Genomic DNA, 18,652 nt, shown 5'->3' with positions numbered 1-18,652 from the left:
CATAGATAAGCTGCAACTGCGGGGATGGCTGCAGGTGCATATCAATAGCCGAGGAGGCGACATGCGACGGGCGTCGCCAATCTATTAGTATATAAATAAGATAAGCCTCGCGAAAACCAATCCAACCAACTACCGACAAGAGCACAAGGACACACCACTTATCATATACCAACCATGTCGCACGAAGCCCTCAACCCTATTCACCCGTCCGTGCTGCCGCATCTCGACCCTACCTTCATTGAACTCTATAATAAGCATGTAGCCAACACCCCCAGCGGGCCAATTGATCTCGCCGTCCTTCGATCCAAATATTCCGTTCTTTACTCCTACGGCACTGGTCCTGCGCCGGAGCCCGCTCGCGTATACGAAGCCACTATCCCAGGACACAATGGGGATTTAATCCCCTGCCGAGTCTACGAGCCCGACAGCCCGGGACCATGGCCCGTCCACATTGACTTTCACGGTGGTGGTCCGTCCCCCCTCCTCCTCCCCGTCCACATCTTTCGTAAATCGAAGCTAATCAAGAACTGCGATGTAGGCTGGGGCCTCGGCGACCTAGACACCGAATCACACATCTGCAAACACATCGCGGTCAAGGCCAAAGTCGCCGTGGTCGACATCGGCTACCGTCTAGTCCCGGAGCACGCCTTCCCCATCGGCATCCAAGATTCATTCGCAGCACTCCAACACCTATCCTCTCCGGCCGGCCGCACACAATTCCCAAGCCTCGACACCACGCGCATATCCCTCGGTGGCGTCTCCGCAGGAGGCAACATCGCCCTCATCCTCGCACACCTAGCCCGCGACCACCAAATCCCGCTCCGTCTAGTAGCGGTAGGGACACCCGTGATTGACGACATCTCCCGGTATACAACAGCGCACGACTCGCCCTTCCCCTCAATGCAGGAGATGGAGCACGCGCCGACTCTGAACTGGGCGCGGTTGAAATGGTTTGATCAGCTGAAGTGGCGCAGTCTCAGCAGCGAGGATGAAGATTTACGTCAGAAGCAATTGGCCGAGGTGAAGTGGTATGCTAATGCGTTGAATGCGCCGAATTTTACTCGTTTGCCGCGCACGGTTATCTATACGGCTGGGTGTGATCCGCTGCGTGATGAGGGTGAGGCGTATGCAAGGAAGTTGGTCGAGGGTGGGTGTGAGGTTACCGTGAGACGGTTTGAAAGCGTTCCTCATCCGTTTATGCATATGGATAAAGGTGAGTTTCGCCTCCTCCGCCCCCCCTCCCCTTTCTTTTTCTGTTCAGAGTGTGTGCTGACGAGAGGTACTAGATCTATGGCAGGCACGGCAGTTTATAGATTTGATTGCGGGTCATATTAAGGGAGCGTTGCATGATTAGATAGATAAATAGCCTCGCAGTGTGCATAATTCCCGTGTATATCTTTATGGAGTAATCATCCAATCATCCATCAGCTTCCCAAACATTTGCAACCAAACAAAAGCAAGGGGCAGATAGTAGTAGTAATAGTAGTAGTAGTAGAATTGGAAGGCCTTGCAGGCAACTCAGTGACTTGCCGGTTGATCGTCTCACCTGCCGACGGCGGCTGTTCTCCGACCAATCACTTATAAACACAATTGCGGTGGACAACTGAGATATTAAGGCGAATATTGACTTCATAACTCCATGATTTGTAAAATATATTTATTCTTAACCAGACATGCGGTTCAGTTTGGACCCCTGCCTAGACAACCTTGAGACTCCATACTCCATACTCCACTCCATACCATGTATGGTGTATGTGGACATCAATCCCATCGATCCATCTCGGCTAATTCTCCCCATTGAGCCTCAAGCTCCCGGATCATCCAGTTCGTTCGCCACCCAACCGCCTTTTCTACCCGGCGGAGGAACTGCAAGGACCCTTGTTTCTCAGAGGGGTGGCGGAGGCAGTATCCATCTAACTCTTATTAGCACACGTTAGGTGTGAATGGCATCTGTAGACTCACATCGATGTAACAAGTGGCACGCCATAAAGTATGCATTCTCCACAGTCTCGTTTGACATGGAAAGTCCTATCGTCCGAACCAGATGGGATGCTATGGTCCTCTGTAGCCCGTTAGAATGGACATATTGTCACCTCTGACTGATCATACCTCTTCTGTTCGTCGCAGCCGCGCCAGCTCGTAATCGCTTGATACATTCCAGTGCCGGTGGGACGAGGTAAGAAGGATACACGCTGCATGGTAGTATTGTAGACCGACGACTATATGGTCAGCGACAGCTACACATCAGGCGCTCATACATACCTGCTGATGGAGACATCATCCATAACTCAGGGAACGGTCGATTTTCCGCTGGATCTGAATCCTTGTATTGCAACGGCTGCCAGCTGATTGGCCGCCCACGATGCCACTGTTCCACGCTTTCAGATAGGTGCTGCCACTCGCCCTCATCGACAAAGCTGCAGTGTGATCCCCAGCAGGACTGGATAATCTTCGCACACAAAAAGATAATAACGTTGGCATATGAAGCGTCATCGCGGCGCTGGAACACGGACGAGAGCTCGTAGTTGGCTAGATCCAGTTGCATCGGTTGATGTTGCACCAGGGAAGCATAGATTGCCTGGCGAAGGAATTGCCAACTGACTGCCTCGGCGAGACCGCCAGAAGAAGCGGACTTGGACATAGTATTTAGGAGCCTGTTTGACCCAAACAAGTGACACTTTTCATCTGTTGCACGCTCGAGCTCTTCATATATCCGCAGGGTGACCACAGTAATGAGCAGGTTATCATCATATGTCTCTTCTGGCAACGCTAAAGCAGATATGAGAAGCTCTAGACATTGTCCATGATATTCGGAGGCCTCCCAGTCGCTAGCGTTGGACATGATCGCATCGTGTCGTGCGGCGAGGCACAGCACAGCTTTCAGCACCATCGGGACTTGCAAGGCTCGACGAGGGACTTCGGTACTGAAATGGGAGCGAAGATCGCATATGTCGGCCTAAAACAGTATTAGACTAATAGATATGTCTTCTCTGAAGAGACTTACCCATGGTGCAATTTTTTGGATGAACAGTCGTAGTAGATGGGCTTCACGGGAGCTCAGCGGCGGTGAGCCGCTCGGACGGGGACTCACCGAGCTTAGCGGTGACGCCGAGCTCGTCCATGTACTCGCAGACGCCAAAGGCGAGACAATATTCAAAAGAGAAGGAGATAAGCCTGCAGAGGATGCAACGATCGGGGGATCGTTGAAGACAGGAGACCCCACAGGGGGACTTGAGTCCACATGTGGATGGCGGATATTCTCATCCTGAGAATAAAGGACTTCAGGAAAGGGCAAATGATTAAAACTGGATATTTGGTCGGACATATCTCTCTGAACCTCATCAGAAGCATCCTGATGACTGCCGTTATCCTGGGCATCAGGTTGAGCATCGGTGGTGTTGCCCTCGTCCGACTCATCGGACGATTCCTGCACAAACTTTACTATACAACCGATCAGCATGCCAAGAGATTCACAAACAAACAACCAACAGGGTTGATTCCAGCATACATGACTGAGGGAGATTAACCCATGTCTGACATGGATCCCAGGCTAACTCAAACTTAGAGGCTATGCCATTACTCTTCTGGTATACATGTCGGACGGCTTTGAAACGAAACGGCGGATCCAAGCGACAGACCCGTCCCAAACGAGTACAGGCATTACAAGCCGAGGCGCCCGCGCGAGTGGTGCATCGAATATGACGAACCCGACAACGTTCACATCCTCGTCCGATTCTCATGGCAGGCTGTGGGGCAAGAGGCCCTTAGCGGTCAGCGCTGCGGGGAAAGGACAACGAACGGACAGGGACATCGGCGGGCTAAGGAGATTCATCCAGCCTACTGGACAGGAGGACGAGATTGACGGCGAGTGTGGCCTGATGGGGGGAGGGATGGGATGAGAACACGACAGAGGAGAGGAGGACGGGTATGGCTGCGAGGTGAAATGGCAGCTTGTCGGCTATTGATTTGTTGCCAATGCGGAGTCTGTCTCCCCCGCGGGGCCTGGGGCCAGCAATTTCCCGTTTAAGTCTAGTGCGAGTTTCCCCGCATTGTCCCTGTGGCTGATTCAGCATTCAGCTTTTGCGTGCTTGCTGATTGGTGGATATACGCTGATTCCTATGGGTGATGGTTTTATGGGACTCGGGACGGACTGTTAGTGAATAAGTATGGATGGGTGAAGCAAAATGATGTCATTATCGGATTCTAGAGAATGGTGGTTCTATATCTAGTAAAGAACTTTCCAGATCTGCAGAAGAAAGGAACTATCTACAATAGAGAATTCAGGTTATCTTACATATCTCGGTGGTCAACTAAATGTCCGGTAAGCTCTTTCCCTTCCCTTTAACTTTCATCATTAGTTTCTTCTACTGCTCCATTTTCTTTCCCTATGTCCATGTGGTAACCACATAACAAACCATGGGAGGCCGAGGTCTTACAGCTCTCCTGCGGGAGGAGACATTCTGCCAAGATGCAGCCATGACCAGAACCCCCCTGTTTAATGACAGCCAGTCTGCAATCCGGGTAGTAGGGTCTCAGTCCTCCTTCCGGATAGGCATCTATAGCAGGTGTAGAATTCTGTAAGGTGCAATATCTGGTCTTATAAGCCACAGGGACTACTGCACACATGGAGGTGGAAGGAATGAGGTTGCAGACTCCCAAGGCAAGTGGTGTAGCCGCCACCTCTATCCGGGGCATAGAAAGGAGATGAATAGGACACAGAATACAAGATGAAAGCAAGCGACCTCGGTGTTGTGTTGTAGCAGTTGATTCTTTTCGGATGTTAGATACAAAAAATGTAGAATAACAGGAGAAAGGGAAGAGAGTGTAGGGTAAGATGGTGTTCTTCCTTAGGGGGAAACACGTGGGTAGTATAATAGCATCTTATATAGCGGTTTCGATTATGTCTAGGCATAAGAGTTGGATTGCGGGGAACTTCACCGGCAAAACACATCAAGCGGGAAAGTACTTTTCCGGGCCTTAAATACCGCTTACCCGGTACAATATGTAAGACATATCGCCTTTCAAAGAGTACCTTCATAGCCACAAGCGTATTACTATTTACCGCCATATGCATCTAGATCCATCGTCCCGTTCAGGGACTACATTTACTCCGTTCCTGGTGGGTGATTGTGCGCCGTCGCCGTAAAATCCCGAGGCCGGGCAGGCGAGGATCCGATCCCCAAGGCTGGGAAAGAGATGGGTAGGAGTGGGTTTTCTATAATTTGGCAAGTCGGGATTTGGGGGGGATGAGTGTGCCGGGTTTGAAGAGATGGATTCATGATGAGGCTGAAAGGTGTGGAGTGATAAGTTGAAGGTGGAGTATGATGTCGATGAGGAGGTGCGGCTTTATTTTCCATTGAGGCAATAAATTGGTTTATTAATTGGATGGAGTGAGGCGGTAGTAGAGGTTCGATTGATCCAATGGAATGGGGATACCCTTTCGACTATATGTTGGTGCATGTGAATGAATGCCATTGTTTATCGCGCAATGAGGCTGTAGCGGAGCTAAGTGAGAATGGAATCATGGAATGATATGCGTCGGGTCGGTCCGTCATGTTTGCGCCACCATATGATGATCTCTAAAAAATCCAAAGATTAGCAACCCAAGCCCTAATGGGACATGGATAACCCATCACTGCACCAGCTAGGAAGGAAAACAGGCTGGCGCTAGGCAGAACGGACCAGGGATTTCTGCCTGTCGCCGACCGCTAGTTTCGTCGAGGACCATTGGCCATTCGAGTTACTCCCAGGTTGTTGTCTAGGCTCTGCGCGATCGCATCCAGACCAGTGAATAATGCAGACCCATTAGGCAGACATGCATGTCAACCGCGTCCCACGTTGCTTGCCGCATCCCACAGCCTCCCTGCGTTGAAGATCCATAGAGGCTCTGCTCTACTGTGGTCCACTCGTTCTACTTTTTCTTTTTCTTTTTCTTTTACTGCTCCAAAGTGAATCTGTAAGTTGGTGGTCATGTAGTAGACAAACTGATGTCATCTGTCCTCAGGGGAATCCTCTTGACCTCGTCCCTGGTGCCCGGCTGACTGATTTCTTTGCTTGCCCTGTGACCGACCCGAGCAGCCACACTCCATCGCCACACTGCCTCTGACTCTGACTCTGCCTCTGCATTCACCACGCACACAACATCCTGGGTTGTTGGTAAGGCTGGAGAAAGCTCCAGCCGTGACACCTTGCTCAAGCAAACCGCAACGGACCCCCCTCGCAGCTGAGCCACACTGTTGGTTCGATGAGAGGAGCGAAAGCAGTTATGCCCCGGCTGATCCTGACGTGCGGTCATTGTTGCTGCGATTTGCAATATCATTTAACTTTATAAGAATTCCACCGAGTCGCAGCTCCCACCCGACCTGAATCTTCATCATCAGGAACGATCATCTTCTTAATGGGATCGTTTGCTATTTTAATTCTGCCCTTCCCTTCCTTTGTTTTGTGATTTCCTCCTTTCCGTCTGCCCTCTTTACCTGTGGACACACGCGCAGTTCACTCGTATTCACCTTCCCCTTCCCCTTCCCATCCTTCCCCCCTCCTTCACTTATCAGGCGCGGTGAACCCATGACTTCACCCACATGTCTTGGATCCATGACATCGTCGCAACGTGCTGTTTACTACAAAACTCTCAAATGAAAACAGTACCTTCGTCTGTTTTTGCGCGCTGCCACAATGTGCCCTGTCCATCTATAGTAGTGAGCTCTACAGACCCTAGCGCGCGAAAGCGGCTGTTGCCATACGTCTACGTCTACGCCTCATACCACCTACTACCGCAGATTTCGTGCCTGATCCAGCATCGCAGCGCAAGATAGGGCATGTGTATTGTCGAAGAATATACCGCCTCGTACCCTGACGTCCGACGAAGGCGGGTCCTTCAGCGGTGCCTCCTGCGGAGATCGTTAGGGTACTGTTATCGCACCCAGGTGGTCAGCCCTGGCGAGCGCATCCCTGAGCGCCCGGCCAGTCAGTTTCAGTACGGGAAACCCAGAAGTACAACTTATCGACCGGCCATGCAGTCACTGCGCGATCTGATCGTCGACCCACGGGAGCCGGCACGGCGGAGACAGTCCCCAAACTATCCACGACGGATGCCCGCGCGACGAAGTGACCCTTTTCGAGTTTTCTTTCCGTTCCTTCGACGAGCATCTGACAGCGATGACGGGTGGAAGGACGACGAATATCGGCCGCGAGGTCGGGGACGGTCGCCTCGGCCGGTCAGTATGGCACGGGATGTACCGCCCATCAAACGTGAACCCCGGAGCGTTCCAAGAAGACGGCCTCTAAATTCAAAAGTCAGGGTGGTCACCCCACCACCAGAGCCTCTATATAAGGAGGAACCACTGCGACCACGGCCCGGAAGGTCACCTGCTTCGCCTTCTCTTTCACCCCGGGATCCAGGGATCTTCCGTCGTCCAGTCATTATTCACCAGGAGCCAAAGCCACGACCAAGCCCAATGCCTTCTTCAGGCACATCTGGATATCGATTCAGAAATCCATGGCACAGTAGATCCCCATCTCCAGGCCCCTCCAACTGGCGTCGCAAGGAGCCACGACCAAGTCCATCAGTATCCCCAGGACCAGCAAAACCTCAGGAGCCACAGCCGCAACCATCTCCACCAGGTGCACCAAGTACTAATGCTCCAGCAGCACCTGTCACCCCTCCCAAAAAGAAAGAGCGACGCCCCAGGGAGCGTTCTCCATCTGTCGAGCGTGTCCCAATTCGCAAAACACGTTCCACCCCAACCGTTCCGGTGGAGGTGCACAACCCCCCAGCTCCAGACAGCGGCCCTAAACCAGTTACAACGTCAAATACCACATCCCCAGGGAGTGGACCCCGCCATGTGCAGTTTTCTGACATAGTGGATCATCTCTCTATATCCGGAGAGAGCAATGCTCCCTCGTCTCCTACCGGCCCTCCGCGCTTCTATAGACAATTTGCCAGCGCAAGTCGTCGTAGGTCCCCAACTCCTGGGCCTACTCCCAGAGTAAGAGAAGGACGAAGTGATACAAACTCCCAAAGAACCCGATATGTGTATGCGTCTCCTGCTGCGAGTCGTTCATATCCCCCGGGCGTTGAGGTGCTGATTGTGACTCCGCGCAGGTATCAACCAGGAGGAATCACCTCACCAGTGAGCCGGGAAGCCGTTGACATTCACGAAGTTGAACCAGGGGGAAGCAGTTCATGGTCTGGACGGGCTGCGAGGGTGGGTTTAGAGGGGAGCGGTTGGCGGGTGGAACGTCGGCCCAGACGTGGGATGGGGAGGGAGGTTCTGGGAACAGGTGCGAGGCCGAGGATCGTATCACTTTCACCGCCGAGAGGGCGATGGAGGCCCAGAATGCGCCAGACTGAGCGGTATGGGGGGTTCGAGTCGGGCGACGAACGGGTGGTTAGGATTGAGAGTGGTTCGGGGCGTGTCTGGAGGTGGCTGTAAGAACTAGGGTCATGGTGGAAGTTTGTAAGATGTTGTTAGTAGTGGACGTTTCGGGCTATTCCTCATATTAATCGTTTTTTTTTTTTTTTTTTTTTGTCTTGATAAGAAAAGAAGAACATTGTTTATTGTTTGAGAACCGCTATAGGGACGAGAATGATATAGGTCGTTTAACTGAGAGATGAAGCAAGGAGCAGGTAAGATGTAGGCTGGAGACAGTTCCCCACATGACTATCACCACGTGACCTTAAGGGAACCTCGGCAGCGGTTAGCGGCGGGCCGGCGGGCGGAGAAGAGGAGAAGCAGCAAGCATGCATGTGCATCCCATTCCATCTCTCATCACTCTCCTGTACTACTACAAATCTACCTGCTTCTTGCTTCCTCCCACTATCTCATTGTCATCGCTATCTTATCCAAGCCTAGTTATTTCTCACTCTATCTCCTAATACTGATACCCACAATGCTTGCCTCCCGTCTAACCCCGCGAACCATCCCCGCACGCCAATGGCGTCGACACTTCAGCGCCGCCCGGCCGGCTCTGAAGGAGATCCAAGATGCCTACATTCTCAGTGCGGCGCGCACTCCAACCGCCAAGGTACAATTCTCTGCACACAACGTTCACAGCCAGACTAATCGGGATACAGTTCAACGGCTCCTTCGTCTCTGTTCCGGCTCCCCAACTCGGCGCCGTAGCCATCAAATCCGCAGTTAGCAAATCGAACCTCCCTGTCGAGAAGATCACAGACGTGTACATGGGCAATGTTCTTCAAGGCTCCGTGGGCCAAGCACCCGCGCGCCAAGCCTCCATCTTCGCCGGCCTCGCCCCCACCGTTGAAGCCCTGACCGTGAACAAAGTATGCGCGTCAGGCCTGAAGGCCGTCGCTCTAGCGGCCCAGAACATCCAGCTCGGACTAGCCGAGGCACAGGTTGCTGGTGGTATGGAGAACATGTCGCGTGTGCCGTACTACATGGCTCGGTCTAGTCAGCTGCCTCCTTTCGGGGAGATTAAGCTTGAAGATGGCCTAATCAAGGACGGGCTGTGGGATGTGTACAACCAAATTCATATGGGAATTTGCGCGGAGCAGACGGCAAAGAAGTATGAGGTGTCACGGGAAGAGCAGGACGATTATGCCATTCAGTCGTACGAGCGGGCACAGAAGGCGTGGGCGGAGGGATTGTTTAGCGAGGAGATTGCTCCAGTGACGGTGAAGGGCAAGAAGGGGGATACGGTAGTGGAGAGGGACGAGGGCTTTGAGAACCTCAAGGCAGATAAGCTGCGCGGATTGAAGCCTGCGTTCTTGCGTGACGGCACTGGCACCGTCACGGCGGGTAACGCGTCCACGATGAATGATGGCGCATCCGCCGTGGTGGTGGCTAGCCGTGAGTTGGCGAGGGAGTTTGGCACGGGCAATCGTGCTCTGGCAAGGATTGTTTCTACTTCTGATGCCGCTATTGACCCTGTCGATTTCCCTGTGGCCCCGGCCAAGGCGGTGCCTATTGCGCTGGAGCGCGCGGGCATCAGCAAGGACCAGGTGGCGGTTTGGGAGTTCAACGAGGCATTTGCGGCGGTGATCAAGGCCAACGAGAAGGTGAGTCCTACGCCTTTGACATTCATTGAATATGGCTAACCAGACAGATTCTGGGACTGCAAAACGCGCGAGTCAACCCGCTGGGTGGAGCCATCTCGCTGGGTCATGCGCTGGGCAGCTCGGGCTCGCGCATCCTGGTGACGCTGCTACACCAGCTACAGCCAGGCGAGTACGGCGTGGCAGCCATCTGTAATGGCGGCGGAGCAGCTAGCGCGATGGTCGTGCAGAAGCTCGACCGGGTGGATTAAACATCCATGTACATATGAAGAATTTGATGCCAACATGTTCATACTAGCTAGCGGTCAATTTAGCCTCAGCCTCCCAAAAATCAAGCCAAGCCAAAGGCCAACCCTAATAATGCCCCTGCACTGTCAACGTCCCCGTCTTGGTAACCAAATACTCATCCACAGCCACATCCTTCCCACTCTCCTTTCCATATCCACTCTCCTTCATGCCCCCAAACGGCGCCTCCGCAGCCGACATACTCCCCGTATTCAAGCCCACCATACCGGCCTCCAGCTTCTCAAACAGCCTCCACAATCGATCCGCATCTTTCGTAAACGCATAACTCGCCAGCCCCATACTAGTATCATTTGCCCACTGCACGGCCTCATCCTCCGTATCAAACGCATACAACGCAGCCACCGGCGCAAACGTCTCTTCCCGACTAACCAACATCTCCTTCGTCATGCCCGTCAGAATCGTCGGCTGGAAGAAATACCCCTTCTTCCCCTCGACCCTCCCCCCACCCAAAATAACCTCAGCGCCCAACCTCCTCGCATCTTCAATCTGCAACTCCGCCTTCCCCACCCCCCTCTCCGTCGTCAACGGCCCCATGCCCACCCCATCCTCCATCCCATGCCCGACAACCAACTTCTCCGTCCTCTCCCTCAACAACCCCGCAAACCTCTCATAAACCCCCCGTTGCACATACACCCGATTTGCCGTGATACACGCCTGACCGGCATGCCTCCACTTCAGATTCATCAACGCCGCGACAGCGGCCTCCAAATCCGCATCCTCAAACACAATAAACGGACAATTCCCTCCCAACTCCAACGTCACCTTCTTCAACCCATCCGCACAAATCCCCGCAATCAACTTCCCCACCCTCGTCGACCCCGTAAACGTCACCTTCTTCACCAACTCATGTCGACACAACGCCTCACTTAACGAAGGCGTATTCTCCATATCCGTCGTCAACACATTCACCACCCCGGCCGGGAACCCCGCCTGCATCGCTAACCCCGCAATAGCCAACGCAGACACAGGACTCTCCGGAGACGGCTTCACAATCATCGTACACCCCGCCGCTATCGCCGCCGCGACTTTCCTCAGCACCATCGCCACCGGGAAGTTCCACGGTACTAGCGCGGCCGCTACGCCGATGGGCTGCTTGATCGTCATAACGCGACGGCCCGGAACGGCGGAGGAGCTGATCGTGCCGGAGACTCGCTCGGCTTCGCCGGAGAACCATCGTGTGAAGGAGGTCGCGTAGTCGATCTCGCCGAGCGCTTCGGCGAGCGGTTTGCCTGTCTCGTAGGTGATGATTTTGGCTAGGTCGGTTTTGTGGGCTCGGATGAGGGTGTCCCAGGCTGTGAGGAGCTCGGAGCGGTAGCGCGCGGTGGTGTGGCGGAAGGTGAGGAATGCTGTGTGCGCCGAGGTTACGGCGTCGGGGACGTCGAGGGTTGTGCAGGTGGGGATTTGGGCCCAGGGGTGGGAGGTGCCGGGGTCTGTGGTTGGAGATCTGGTTAGGATGGGGGTGGGGGGGATGATGGCATACCGATGACTTCAAAGTGCTGGTTGCTTTGGGATTTGATCCAGGTGTTGTTGACGAAGGCATCGAAGTGGAGGATGGAGGGGTCGGAGAGCTAGATGCGTGAGTTAAGAGGAATGGGAGATTAGGGTTGGAATGAGACATACTTGGAATGGAAGCTCGTATAGGGCCATTGTAGCTTGGTTCGTTTACTATCTGATGGATAATGTAGAGAGTAGAGGTTGAGGGATGAGATACCAGGAAAGAATCACAATATAAGGGATATGGATGAGAAGAGGGGAAGATAAGCTGACCCCGCACCTCGGATATCGGCAAGTATCCTACAAACTACTGTTAGAATACGATTGACCCAAATACCATGTATCAACTTTGTCATTCGCTGATCATCTATATACATAACAGCTCTGTACATCAGCTGCTTCTAGTGCAGGTACTCATTCACCACTTGCGTAAATGCCGTCGCATTCTCCAACATCGGCAGATGACCCGCCTTCGGCACCAACTTCAACTCGGACTTGCTCTTCAGGTCTGCCACCATCTGCTGCATCGTCTTGGGCAGCACACCGTCACTCTCGCCGGCCACAAACAGGCCTGGTACCTGTGCCTGTGCCATCCGGTCCCGCACATCATACGCACACAGGGCCTGCACGCTCTGTCTGAAGCCGGGCAGACTGTTCGTCCGCACCAATTCCTTCGCCTTAGCGGGGAGATGGGGTTGTGTCTCGTACGATTCAGCTGTGAACCAGCGCCGCACGGTGATTTCGGCCAGCTTCTCGCCGACAATCGCCTGTTGCGTGGTGGGCGACACGGCGCCCTCGCTGGCTGCCAGCTCGACACGCTCGTTCCAGGCCTTACGGTTCGTCTCGGGGCTGGAGCTGTTGGTGTCGCAGGAGATGAAGCGCTCCACGCGCTCCGGGTACAGCAGAGAGGTGTTCAACACGGTCACACCACCCAGACTGACACCGATAAGGGTGGCCTTGGGAACGCGCAGAGCATCCAGCAGCGCGATGATATCCGAGGCCAGTAGATCGATGTTGACGGGCTTCTCGCCGCATTCTTGCTGCCGGCCACGGGTGCAGTACCGGACAATGCGGAAGTTTTGGTTGCGAGGGTCGGAGAGGAACTGGTCGACAAAGTCGTCCCAGATGGTGTAGTCCACCAGGATGGAGTTGCTGAGCACGATGACCGGGCTGTGGGGGTCGGTGCTACCCTCCAGGCGGTAAGGGAGCTCGACGCCGTCGGGGGTGGTGACGAAGGACTCGACGGCCGGGCGGGTGGGAGAGGGCAAGGTGCGGGTTTTGCCGTCAATGGACGACCAGGGACCGATGACATCCGGGGAGGTTAGGGAGGACAGCTCGCGGGGAGCGGGTCCGAAGGTGTAGGCCCACTGGTAGGTGCGACGGCGGGCTTTAGCCACGACGTCGGTCATGATGCGGGTGCGCCAGGGAGTGTCGGTGGCGGCCTTGTATTCGGGACCGCCCAGACCATTCTGGGCAGCGTACTCGTGCACGGCGAGGTATTCGCGCGGGGCTTTGGGGTCGATGGTGGAGGTGACGAAGAGGCGGGAGGAGCGCCAGCCGGGCACGCGGGACAGCATGGGGATGTGCTCTTCGCGGTACCAGCGGGTGAACTCGTCCTCCTTAGCGGCGTCGGCGGAGGAGAGGGAGAGAGAGACGGCGACGAGGGCAGAGCCGGCAGCCTCGGTGTCGGGGGTGAGTTCGAGGGGTTTGTAATCAGCCGCCTTTTGCTCGAGAACGGTATCGTAGAGCCGGCGATCGACGTCAATCTGGGCCATGGTCGCCTTTTCCCGGGGGGTCTTGATGGTGTCGCCGCGGAGGGCGAGGTAGGTCTCGCGCGTCAACTCAACCATATCAGTAATGTCGTAGAGTGCCACCCACTCGGGCTCCTCGCCGTCGGTTGCGCGATAGCGGAAGCCATTGGTGCAGAAGGGCAGACGCAGGCGCAGAGGACCGTGTTCGGTATTATACCAGTCGTGGAATTGGGCCGCAGGGAGGGAGGGACGAGGGTTCATCGTCACCCAGAGAAGGCCGGGGGTCGTCATTTTGAATATGATGTTAAGCAGGGACAGCTGACACCAAGAGAAGTAGAGAGAGTAACTGCAACGAAATCAATGATGAGGGGCAGATGGCGGGGTGACCGGCGATAATAATCATTATAATGAGAATCCGACTGACTGCCGACCACACAGCCGATGGCGGCCGATGGTTGAAGTCATCGGCTATATCTTTAAGTTCCAGTCTTCATCTCCCAGGTACTGGTGGCGGGGAGCCCACTGGGGGAAGCCTCTGGGGTTTACGGGGTAGTTTGAATCCCAAGATGTCATGGTAGATAGACAGATGGGAGATCCTCCAAACACACTTGACTGGCGAGAGGAAGTTGTATAGAAGGAAGAAGGGCTCTTTGTATGAAATGCCTGGGAAATGTAATAATTCTGCAGCCTGGGAATTCAGGCATGCATTTCGGTAGCCACAAACTGCCGAGTCACCTGATGCTATCCTCCGATAATGAGTCACGTGTGGCCCTCCAAATTCTGACCTGGGCGGTGAGATGACTGGCAGAATGGCAGAACGGGCGGAGTTAGTCACTTTCACGCCGAGATGCAACCCGACGATTAGATCATCTAAGAACATCCAACTCAACTACAACTACTCGATCAGCTTGCCTGTTCTCACGGCTTCAGACTACATCTCTTCTCCTACCCTATTCCCCACTGTCCGGCTCACGCTTCTCGTAGCTGAGACCCATGGCGCCTCAGAAATCGGTGGCAGAGGTGCCCCGTTCCCTGATTCCCCGTCTGACTTGGAACGGCTCCTCGACTCGCACTACTTTTACCTCTCCCCAGACTACCGCCCTACCAGCGAAGCGCCAACAAAAGCAGTATATTGTACGGAATCGGATTTCTGCTGGACGACAACTGCATACCTCGACTTCCCCGTCCACTGCCTCTTCAGCATTTCCCGCAGCAGCCCGAGATCTAGGCACATCGATCGCAAGACGCTTCCCTTCCACAACCAAGCCGGCCGGCCAACCAGCCGCACCCCTTGGGAACCCCATCCGGCATAATGGTGTCTATGTCGCTGCATTCAACCCGGCTCGGAGAGCTTTTCATGCGTCCGCTCCGCGCCAGCGCGACCATCACTTTGATACATTGAAATTCGTCCAACGATTGAAAGATGAGGGGTTTAGCGAAGAGCAGGCTGTTGCTATGATGCGGGTCTTGAACGACGTCATTCAGGAGTCCATCCAGAACTTGACTCGGACAATGGTGCTTCGGGAAGGTTAGTCACTCCTGTGGTTTATGCATGCTATACCCAAGAGCATTTCCATTCTAAGTCCATTTCTACAGACACGGAACGATCAGCCTACACACAAAAAGTCGACTTTGCCAAGCTCCGCTCCGAGCTCCTCAACGCAGATTCTACCGAAGCGCAATTGACTCGCTCGTCGCACGAAAAGATCGCCGCAGATCTCGCCAAACTCAACTCTCGTCTACGCGACGAGATCGGTCGCACGCAGGCATCAGTGCGACTGGATCTAAATCTGGAGAAGGGTCGTATCCGAGAAGAAGCCAATGGCCAAGAAATGCGTATAAAGGAGACGGAAACGAGAATTGAGCAGGAGGTGGCTGGGTTGAGAGAGCGTGTAGAGGCTGTCAAATTCTCCACGCTACAATGGCTCATGTAAGTGGTATCCGATCTTCCTCACAATACAATGCTGACAGATCTTCTCCAGGGGTGTATGCACTGGTACCGCTGCTCTGATTCTTGGTGCCTGGCGTCTCTTCATGTGAACCTATCATTCTGTGGGCTTTCGGTCCAGTCGGCCGGATTAAGATGCCTTGTCTGTTGCCTTCATATTAACTCCCCACTATTACTCCTTACCGCCAAAGAATGTGGCGGGATTAGGAACTGGTGGCTATTTTTCTCTTCTCTTTTGTTTAATTAGCGATGTGGTGGCTTCCGTAATCATTCTATATATATACTATTGCTTTATTTGTTATCTTCCGAGGTGTAGTAGATATATTGTGGGATGGGACTCCTATCCTGCCTGTGACCGGCGGCCGTGATGCCGGCATGGAACGAGGCGAGCTGTGAAGTGATATGATGCAATTCCGTGACATGTATTATGTTACCACCACTAATTGGCTCATTCTGCATTTGATCGGCTGCTCGCCTAAAGACTGCTGCAGAAGAAAGGTGGGGGTATTACGAACCATGCGATTTCAGTGATAAGGGAAATGAAGGGGGCGGAGAATAGAGCGATGCAGTGTCATACAAGCCATGTAATACTCAGAGGACCGACGGGGACCGCCGGCGTCAAAAAGAGGGGGAAAACACCCTCATTTACAATCCGGCAGTGATTGGCCCGGCATGCTCTTCGTTCCTGTCATTGTCAGGTTCTTCTCGCTCCACTCCTCGGTAGTACTACTAGTCAACTCCTCGCGTCTGCGCCGCTCCAATGGCATCCATATCTTTCTGCAGCTTATCACCGGCTCACAACAAGAACAAGGGGTAATTGCGTCCTAGCTCCCCTGCCAGATAGCCAACGATCATGCTTTGTTCAAACTAGCACGTCTTCTTCAAGTGTGACTGACGATATATCACCGTATAGCACTATGCTTGGAACTGCCATGGTTTGATCCAACACAGTCGGGCTTAGTTGTACACTGTCAACAAGAAGCACGCTAAAGAAATCTCCGCATGCAGAGCACGTCAAAACACAGCTAGTTACTAATGGATCATGCACCATGGCCTCATACAAATACCCTTCCCGACCCCCTGGGGCGTCAACAATGGCGTTGTACTGCACTCATTCACAGGCATCAGTACCATATTTGGCTGAGCCCTACTAGCACTTGGTGCATCTCTCTTGCGCATTGGGGCTTTCTCAGGGGCTTGCAGTACATACTCGTGTCGCCCACGTGAGGTTTTCACATAGTCGTACCACCAGAGAGACATCCTTCTAGAAACGCACCGATCAGAGTAGATCCCATCCTGCAGGAAAGCCGCGATCATGCTGGTCTCTTTCGGTGTCGCAGTCTACCTAGTATCTCTACTGTTTTCTCCAGCGCGGGCTCTTCTAGAGGTCTTCGAGGTATACCAGCCCGTCCCCACAGGTCATGGCAGCGTTGGGTGCAATGAGGAAGTCCTCCTGATGGACCATGTCTTCGGTTATAGCTATGGGGAACCATACGTCGGTAGGATAGAAACAGTACCTGTTCCAATCAGTTGTTCAAAGCTAAGTAAATGAACCAGGGATCTACGAACCACCAAATTGTACCTTTGACACCGTTCGCATCAACTTCACTGTCACCTCCAAGGGCAGACAGTATGATCGTCTGGCGCTCATGTACTTAGGGGACACAGAGGTGTTCCGAACATCAACTGCTGAACCAACGACCGACGGCATCATCTGGACCTATATCAAAGACATGTCTCAGTTCAACGTACTGTGGAAAGAAAAACAGAAATTGATCTTCGATCTTGGCAACATCATTACTGATGTCTACACCGGCTCTTTCAACACCACCCTAACAGCCTACTTCTCATACGAGAGCAACGTCAGGACCCCAGACGTTATCCTCCCAATATCTGCTCGCAAATCCGCCCAGAACGCATCAAGTGACTTCGAACTTCCATCTGACAACGCCACGGTGCAATATCAGATCCCCCAGACAGCATCCCGTGCAGTCGTGTCCATTTCTGCCTGTGGCCAATCCGAGGAAGAATTCTGGTGGTCCAACGTCCTCTCTGCCGATGAGTATACCTTCGACAATACCATTGGCGAGCTATACGGGTACTCCCCATTCCGCGAAGTCCAGCTCTATATCGACGGCGTCCTTGCCGGCGTGGACTGGCCATTCCCCATCATCTTCACCGGCGGTGTCGCGCCAGGATTCTGGCGTCCTATCGTAGGAATCGACGCCTTCGACCTACGCCAACCCGAGATCGATATCACGCCCTTCCTCCCCTTGCTCAAGGACAACAAGTCCCACTCGTTCGAGATCAGAGTTACAGGCCTGAGCGTTGCCGACGACGGAACAGTAACATTCGCCAATACAGTCAACTCCTACTGGGTAGTCACCGGGACTATCTTCCTCTACTTGGATTCCTCCTCCTCCTCTGAATCACACAGCACAACCACCGGCCAAGCGCCCGAAATCTACGCCCCGGCGCCCACCCTCACCGTTACACGGGATCTCACCCAGAGCCCGAACGGGACCAACGAAACACTATCATACTCCGTCACAGCCGAACGAACATTCACCGTAAAGTCCTCCGAATACTCATGGAGCCAAAACCTCTCCTACTCAAACTACGGATACCTAAACCAACAAGGACTCAGCCAGAAAAACAACCAACAGACCTCCGGCACTAACACCATCACCCAGCTTACCGGGAACAACAAATCTACAAATGAGGTCACCTTCCAGTACCCTCTAATCTGTAACACAACGTACGGCCTCGAAGATGGCCTTTCCATTAGTGCCTGGATCCGCAGAGGCCTGGATATCAGTTCCACCGGTGGTGATGGGGAGCTCGGCGTCTCGACCTATACGTTTACCTCGGGGCCATTGGATCTGCATACGGAACAATATGGAACAGCGTATTACTTCGAACCGGAGGATGATGAGAGTTCCGTCTCGTATGGTGAAACGGTTGATGTCTGGGGAAGTAATGCTGGGGGAGTTGAGTATTCGAGGAATGTTCGTGCGGTGAATGGGACGGTTGTTTCGGATACTGAGAGCTAGAATCATTCATTCGCATCATGTGTATGAGATTTAAGTATGATTAGGAAGAGTGAAGTTGGGGATATATTTAGTATCTACTTAT

The 18,652-nt window shown here is 53.6% G+C and overlaps 8 protein-coding genes across 8 annotated transcripts; 5 read left to right on the top strand and 3 right to left on the bottom strand.

Moving 5' to 3' along the window:
- Positions 1 to 144: 144 nt before the first annotated feature.
- Positions 145 to 1,354, top strand: BO85DRAFT_508044 (alpha/beta hydrolase; the record flags this gene model as incomplete). The annotated part of the gene is made up of 3 exons (XM_025664435.1): positions 145 to 469; positions 539 to 1,213; positions 1,287 to 1,354. Exons 1-3 carry the CDS (start codon positions 175 to 177, stop codon positions 1,352 to 1,354), a joined length of 1,038 nt encoding a protein of 345 aa, XP_025510004.1. The 5' UTR covers positions 145 to 174.
- Positions 1,355 to 1,541: 187 nt separating this feature from the next.
- On the bottom strand, positions 1,542 to 3,941 carry BO85DRAFT_454300 (Zn(II)2Cys6 transcription factor). The gene is made up of 6 exons (XM_025661254.1): positions 3,509 to 3,941; positions 3,005 to 3,441; positions 2,263 to 2,956; positions 2,110 to 2,219; positions 1,963 to 2,062; positions 1,542 to 1,913 (listed from the first exon to the last, which is right to left on the bottom strand). Exons 1-6 carry the CDS (start codon positions 3,738 to 3,740, stop codon positions 1,762 to 1,764), a joined length of 1,725 nt encoding a protein of 574 aa, XP_025510003.1. The 5' UTR covers positions 3,741 to 3,941; the 3' UTR covers positions 1,542 to 1,761.
- A 2,877-nt stretch (positions 3,942 to 6,818) lies between these two features.
- On the top strand, positions 6,819 to 8,566 carry BO85DRAFT_432235 (uncharacterized protein; the record flags this gene model as incomplete). The annotated part of the gene is made up of 2 exons (XM_025658370.1): positions 6,819 to 8,207; positions 8,252 to 8,566. 2 exons carry the CDS (start codon positions 6,819 to 6,821, stop codon positions 8,351 to 8,353), a joined length of 1,491 nt encoding a protein of 496 aa, XP_025510002.1. The 3' UTR covers positions 8,354 to 8,566.
- A 205-nt stretch (positions 8,567 to 8,771) lies between these two features.
- BO85DRAFT_454297 (thiolase family protein) lies at positions 8,772 to 10,417 on the top strand. The gene is made up of 3 exons (XM_025661253.1): positions 8,772 to 9,027; positions 9,077 to 10,021; positions 10,069 to 10,417. The coding sequence occupies exons 1-3, from the start codon at positions 8,893 to 8,895 to the stop codon at positions 10,267 to 10,269; spliced, it is 1,281 nt and encodes a 426-aa protein (XP_025510001.1). The 5' UTR covers positions 8,772 to 8,892; the 3' UTR covers positions 10,270 to 10,417.
- BO85DRAFT_524636 (NAD-dependent succinate-semialdehyde dehydrogenase) lies at positions 10,179 to 12,038 on the bottom strand. Its single transcript, XM_025665428.1, has 3 exons — positions 11,945 to 12,038; positions 11,805 to 11,892; positions 10,179 to 11,754 (listed from the first exon to the last, which is right to left on the bottom strand). Exons 1-3 carry the CDS (start codon positions 11,969 to 11,971, stop codon positions 10,373 to 10,375), a joined length of 1,497 nt encoding a protein of 498 aa, XP_025510000.1. The 5' UTR covers positions 11,972 to 12,038; the 3' UTR covers positions 10,179 to 10,372.
- Positions 12,039 to 12,152: 114 nt separating this feature from the next.
- BO85DRAFT_454295 (putative alpha/beta hydrolase) lies at positions 12,153 to 14,188 on the bottom strand. Its single transcript, XM_025661252.1, has one exon. It carries the CDS (start codon positions 13,858 to 13,860, stop codon positions 12,220 to 12,222), a length of 1,641 nt encoding a protein of 546 aa, XP_025509999.1. The 5' UTR covers positions 13,861 to 14,188; the 3' UTR covers positions 12,153 to 12,219.
- A 235-nt stretch (positions 14,189 to 14,423) lies between these two features.
- Positions 14,424 to 15,709, top strand: BO85DRAFT_209950 (CCDC90 family protein). The gene is made up of 3 exons (XM_025654610.1): positions 14,424 to 15,097; positions 15,166 to 15,499; positions 15,552 to 15,709. The coding sequence occupies exons 1-3, from the start codon at positions 14,563 to 14,565 to the stop codon at positions 15,607 to 15,609; spliced, it is 927 nt and encodes a 308-aa protein (XP_025509998.1). The 5' UTR covers positions 14,424 to 14,562; the 3' UTR covers positions 15,610 to 15,709.
- Positions 15,710 to 16,832: 1,123 nt separating this feature from the next.
- On the top strand, positions 16,833 to 18,570 carry BO85DRAFT_384692 (uncharacterized protein; the record flags this gene model as incomplete). The annotated part of the gene is made up of 2 exons (XM_025656559.1): positions 16,833 to 17,016; positions 17,075 to 18,570. The coding sequence occupies 2 exons, from the start codon at positions 16,833 to 16,835 to the stop codon at positions 18,568 to 18,570; spliced, it is 1,680 nt and encodes a 559-aa protein (XP_025509997.1).
- Between the last annotated feature and the right edge of the window lie 82 nt (positions 18,571 to 18,652).

The sequence above is a fragment of the Aspergillus piperis genome (assembly GCF_003184755.1).
Source record: "Aspergillus piperis CBS 112811 unplaced genomic scaffold BO85scaffold_35, whole genome shotgun sequence".
NCBI lineage: Eukaryota > Fungi > Ascomycota > Eurotiomycetes > Eurotiales > Aspergillaceae > Aspergillus > Aspergillus piperis.
This window is presented reverse-complemented; position numbering and strand designations above follow the sequence as displayed.

Excerpts from the sequence above, each read along its gene's own strand:
- BO85DRAFT_454297 (XM_025661253.1), top strand. The coding sequence starts at position 8,893 with ATGCTTGCCTCCCGTCTAACCCCGCGAACCATCCCCGCACGCCAATGG. Across the intron at positions 9,028-9,076 it reads CGCGCACTCCAACCGCCAAG|TTCAACGGCTCCTTCGTCTC; the intron begins GTACAATTCTCT and ends ATCGGGATACAG. Across the intron at positions 10,022-10,068 it reads TGATCAAGGCCAACGAGAAG|ATTCTGGGACTGCAAAACGC; the intron begins GTGAGTCCTACG and ends CTAACCAGACAG.
- BO85DRAFT_209950 (XM_025654610.1), top strand. The coding sequence starts at position 14,563 with ATGGCGCCTCAGAAATCGGTGGCAGAGGTGCCCCGTTCCCTGATTCCC. Across the intron at positions 15,098-15,165 it reads GACAATGGTGCTTCGGGAAG|ACACGGAACGATCAGCCTAC; the intron begins GTTAGTCACTCC and ends CCATTTCTACAG. Across the intron at positions 15,500-15,551 it reads TCCACGCTACAATGGCTCAT|GGGTGTATGCACTGGTACCG; the intron begins GTAAGTGGTATC and ends GATCTTCTCCAG.
- BO85DRAFT_454300 (XM_025661254.1), bottom strand. The coding sequence starts at position 3,740 with ATGAGAATCGGACGAGGATGTGAACGTTGTCGGGTTCGTCATATTCGA. Across the intron at positions 2,220-2,262 it reads GATGATGTCTCCATCAGCAG|TCGTCGGTCTACAATACTAC; the intron begins GTATGTATGAGC and ends CTGACCATATAG. Across the intron at positions 1,914-1,962 it reads GTGCCACTTGTTACATCGAT|ATGGATACTGCCTCCGCCAC; the intron begins GTGAGTCTACAG and ends AATAAGAGTTAG.
- BO85DRAFT_524636 (XM_025665428.1), bottom strand. The coding sequence starts at position 11,971 with ATGGCCCTATACGAGCTTCCATTCCAA. Across the intron at positions 11,893-11,944 it reads TATACGAGCTTCCATTCCAA|CTCTCCGACCCCTCCATCCT; the intron begins GTATGTCTCATT and ends TCACGCATCTAG. Across the intron at positions 11,755-11,804 it reads CCAGCACTTTGAAGTCATCG|ACCCCGGCACCTCCCACCCC; the intron begins GTATGCCATCAT and ends CTCCAACCACAG.
- BO85DRAFT_454295 (XM_025661252.1), bottom strand. The coding sequence starts at position 13,860 with ATGACGACCCCCGGCCTTCTCTGGGTGACGATGAACCCTCGTCCCTCC.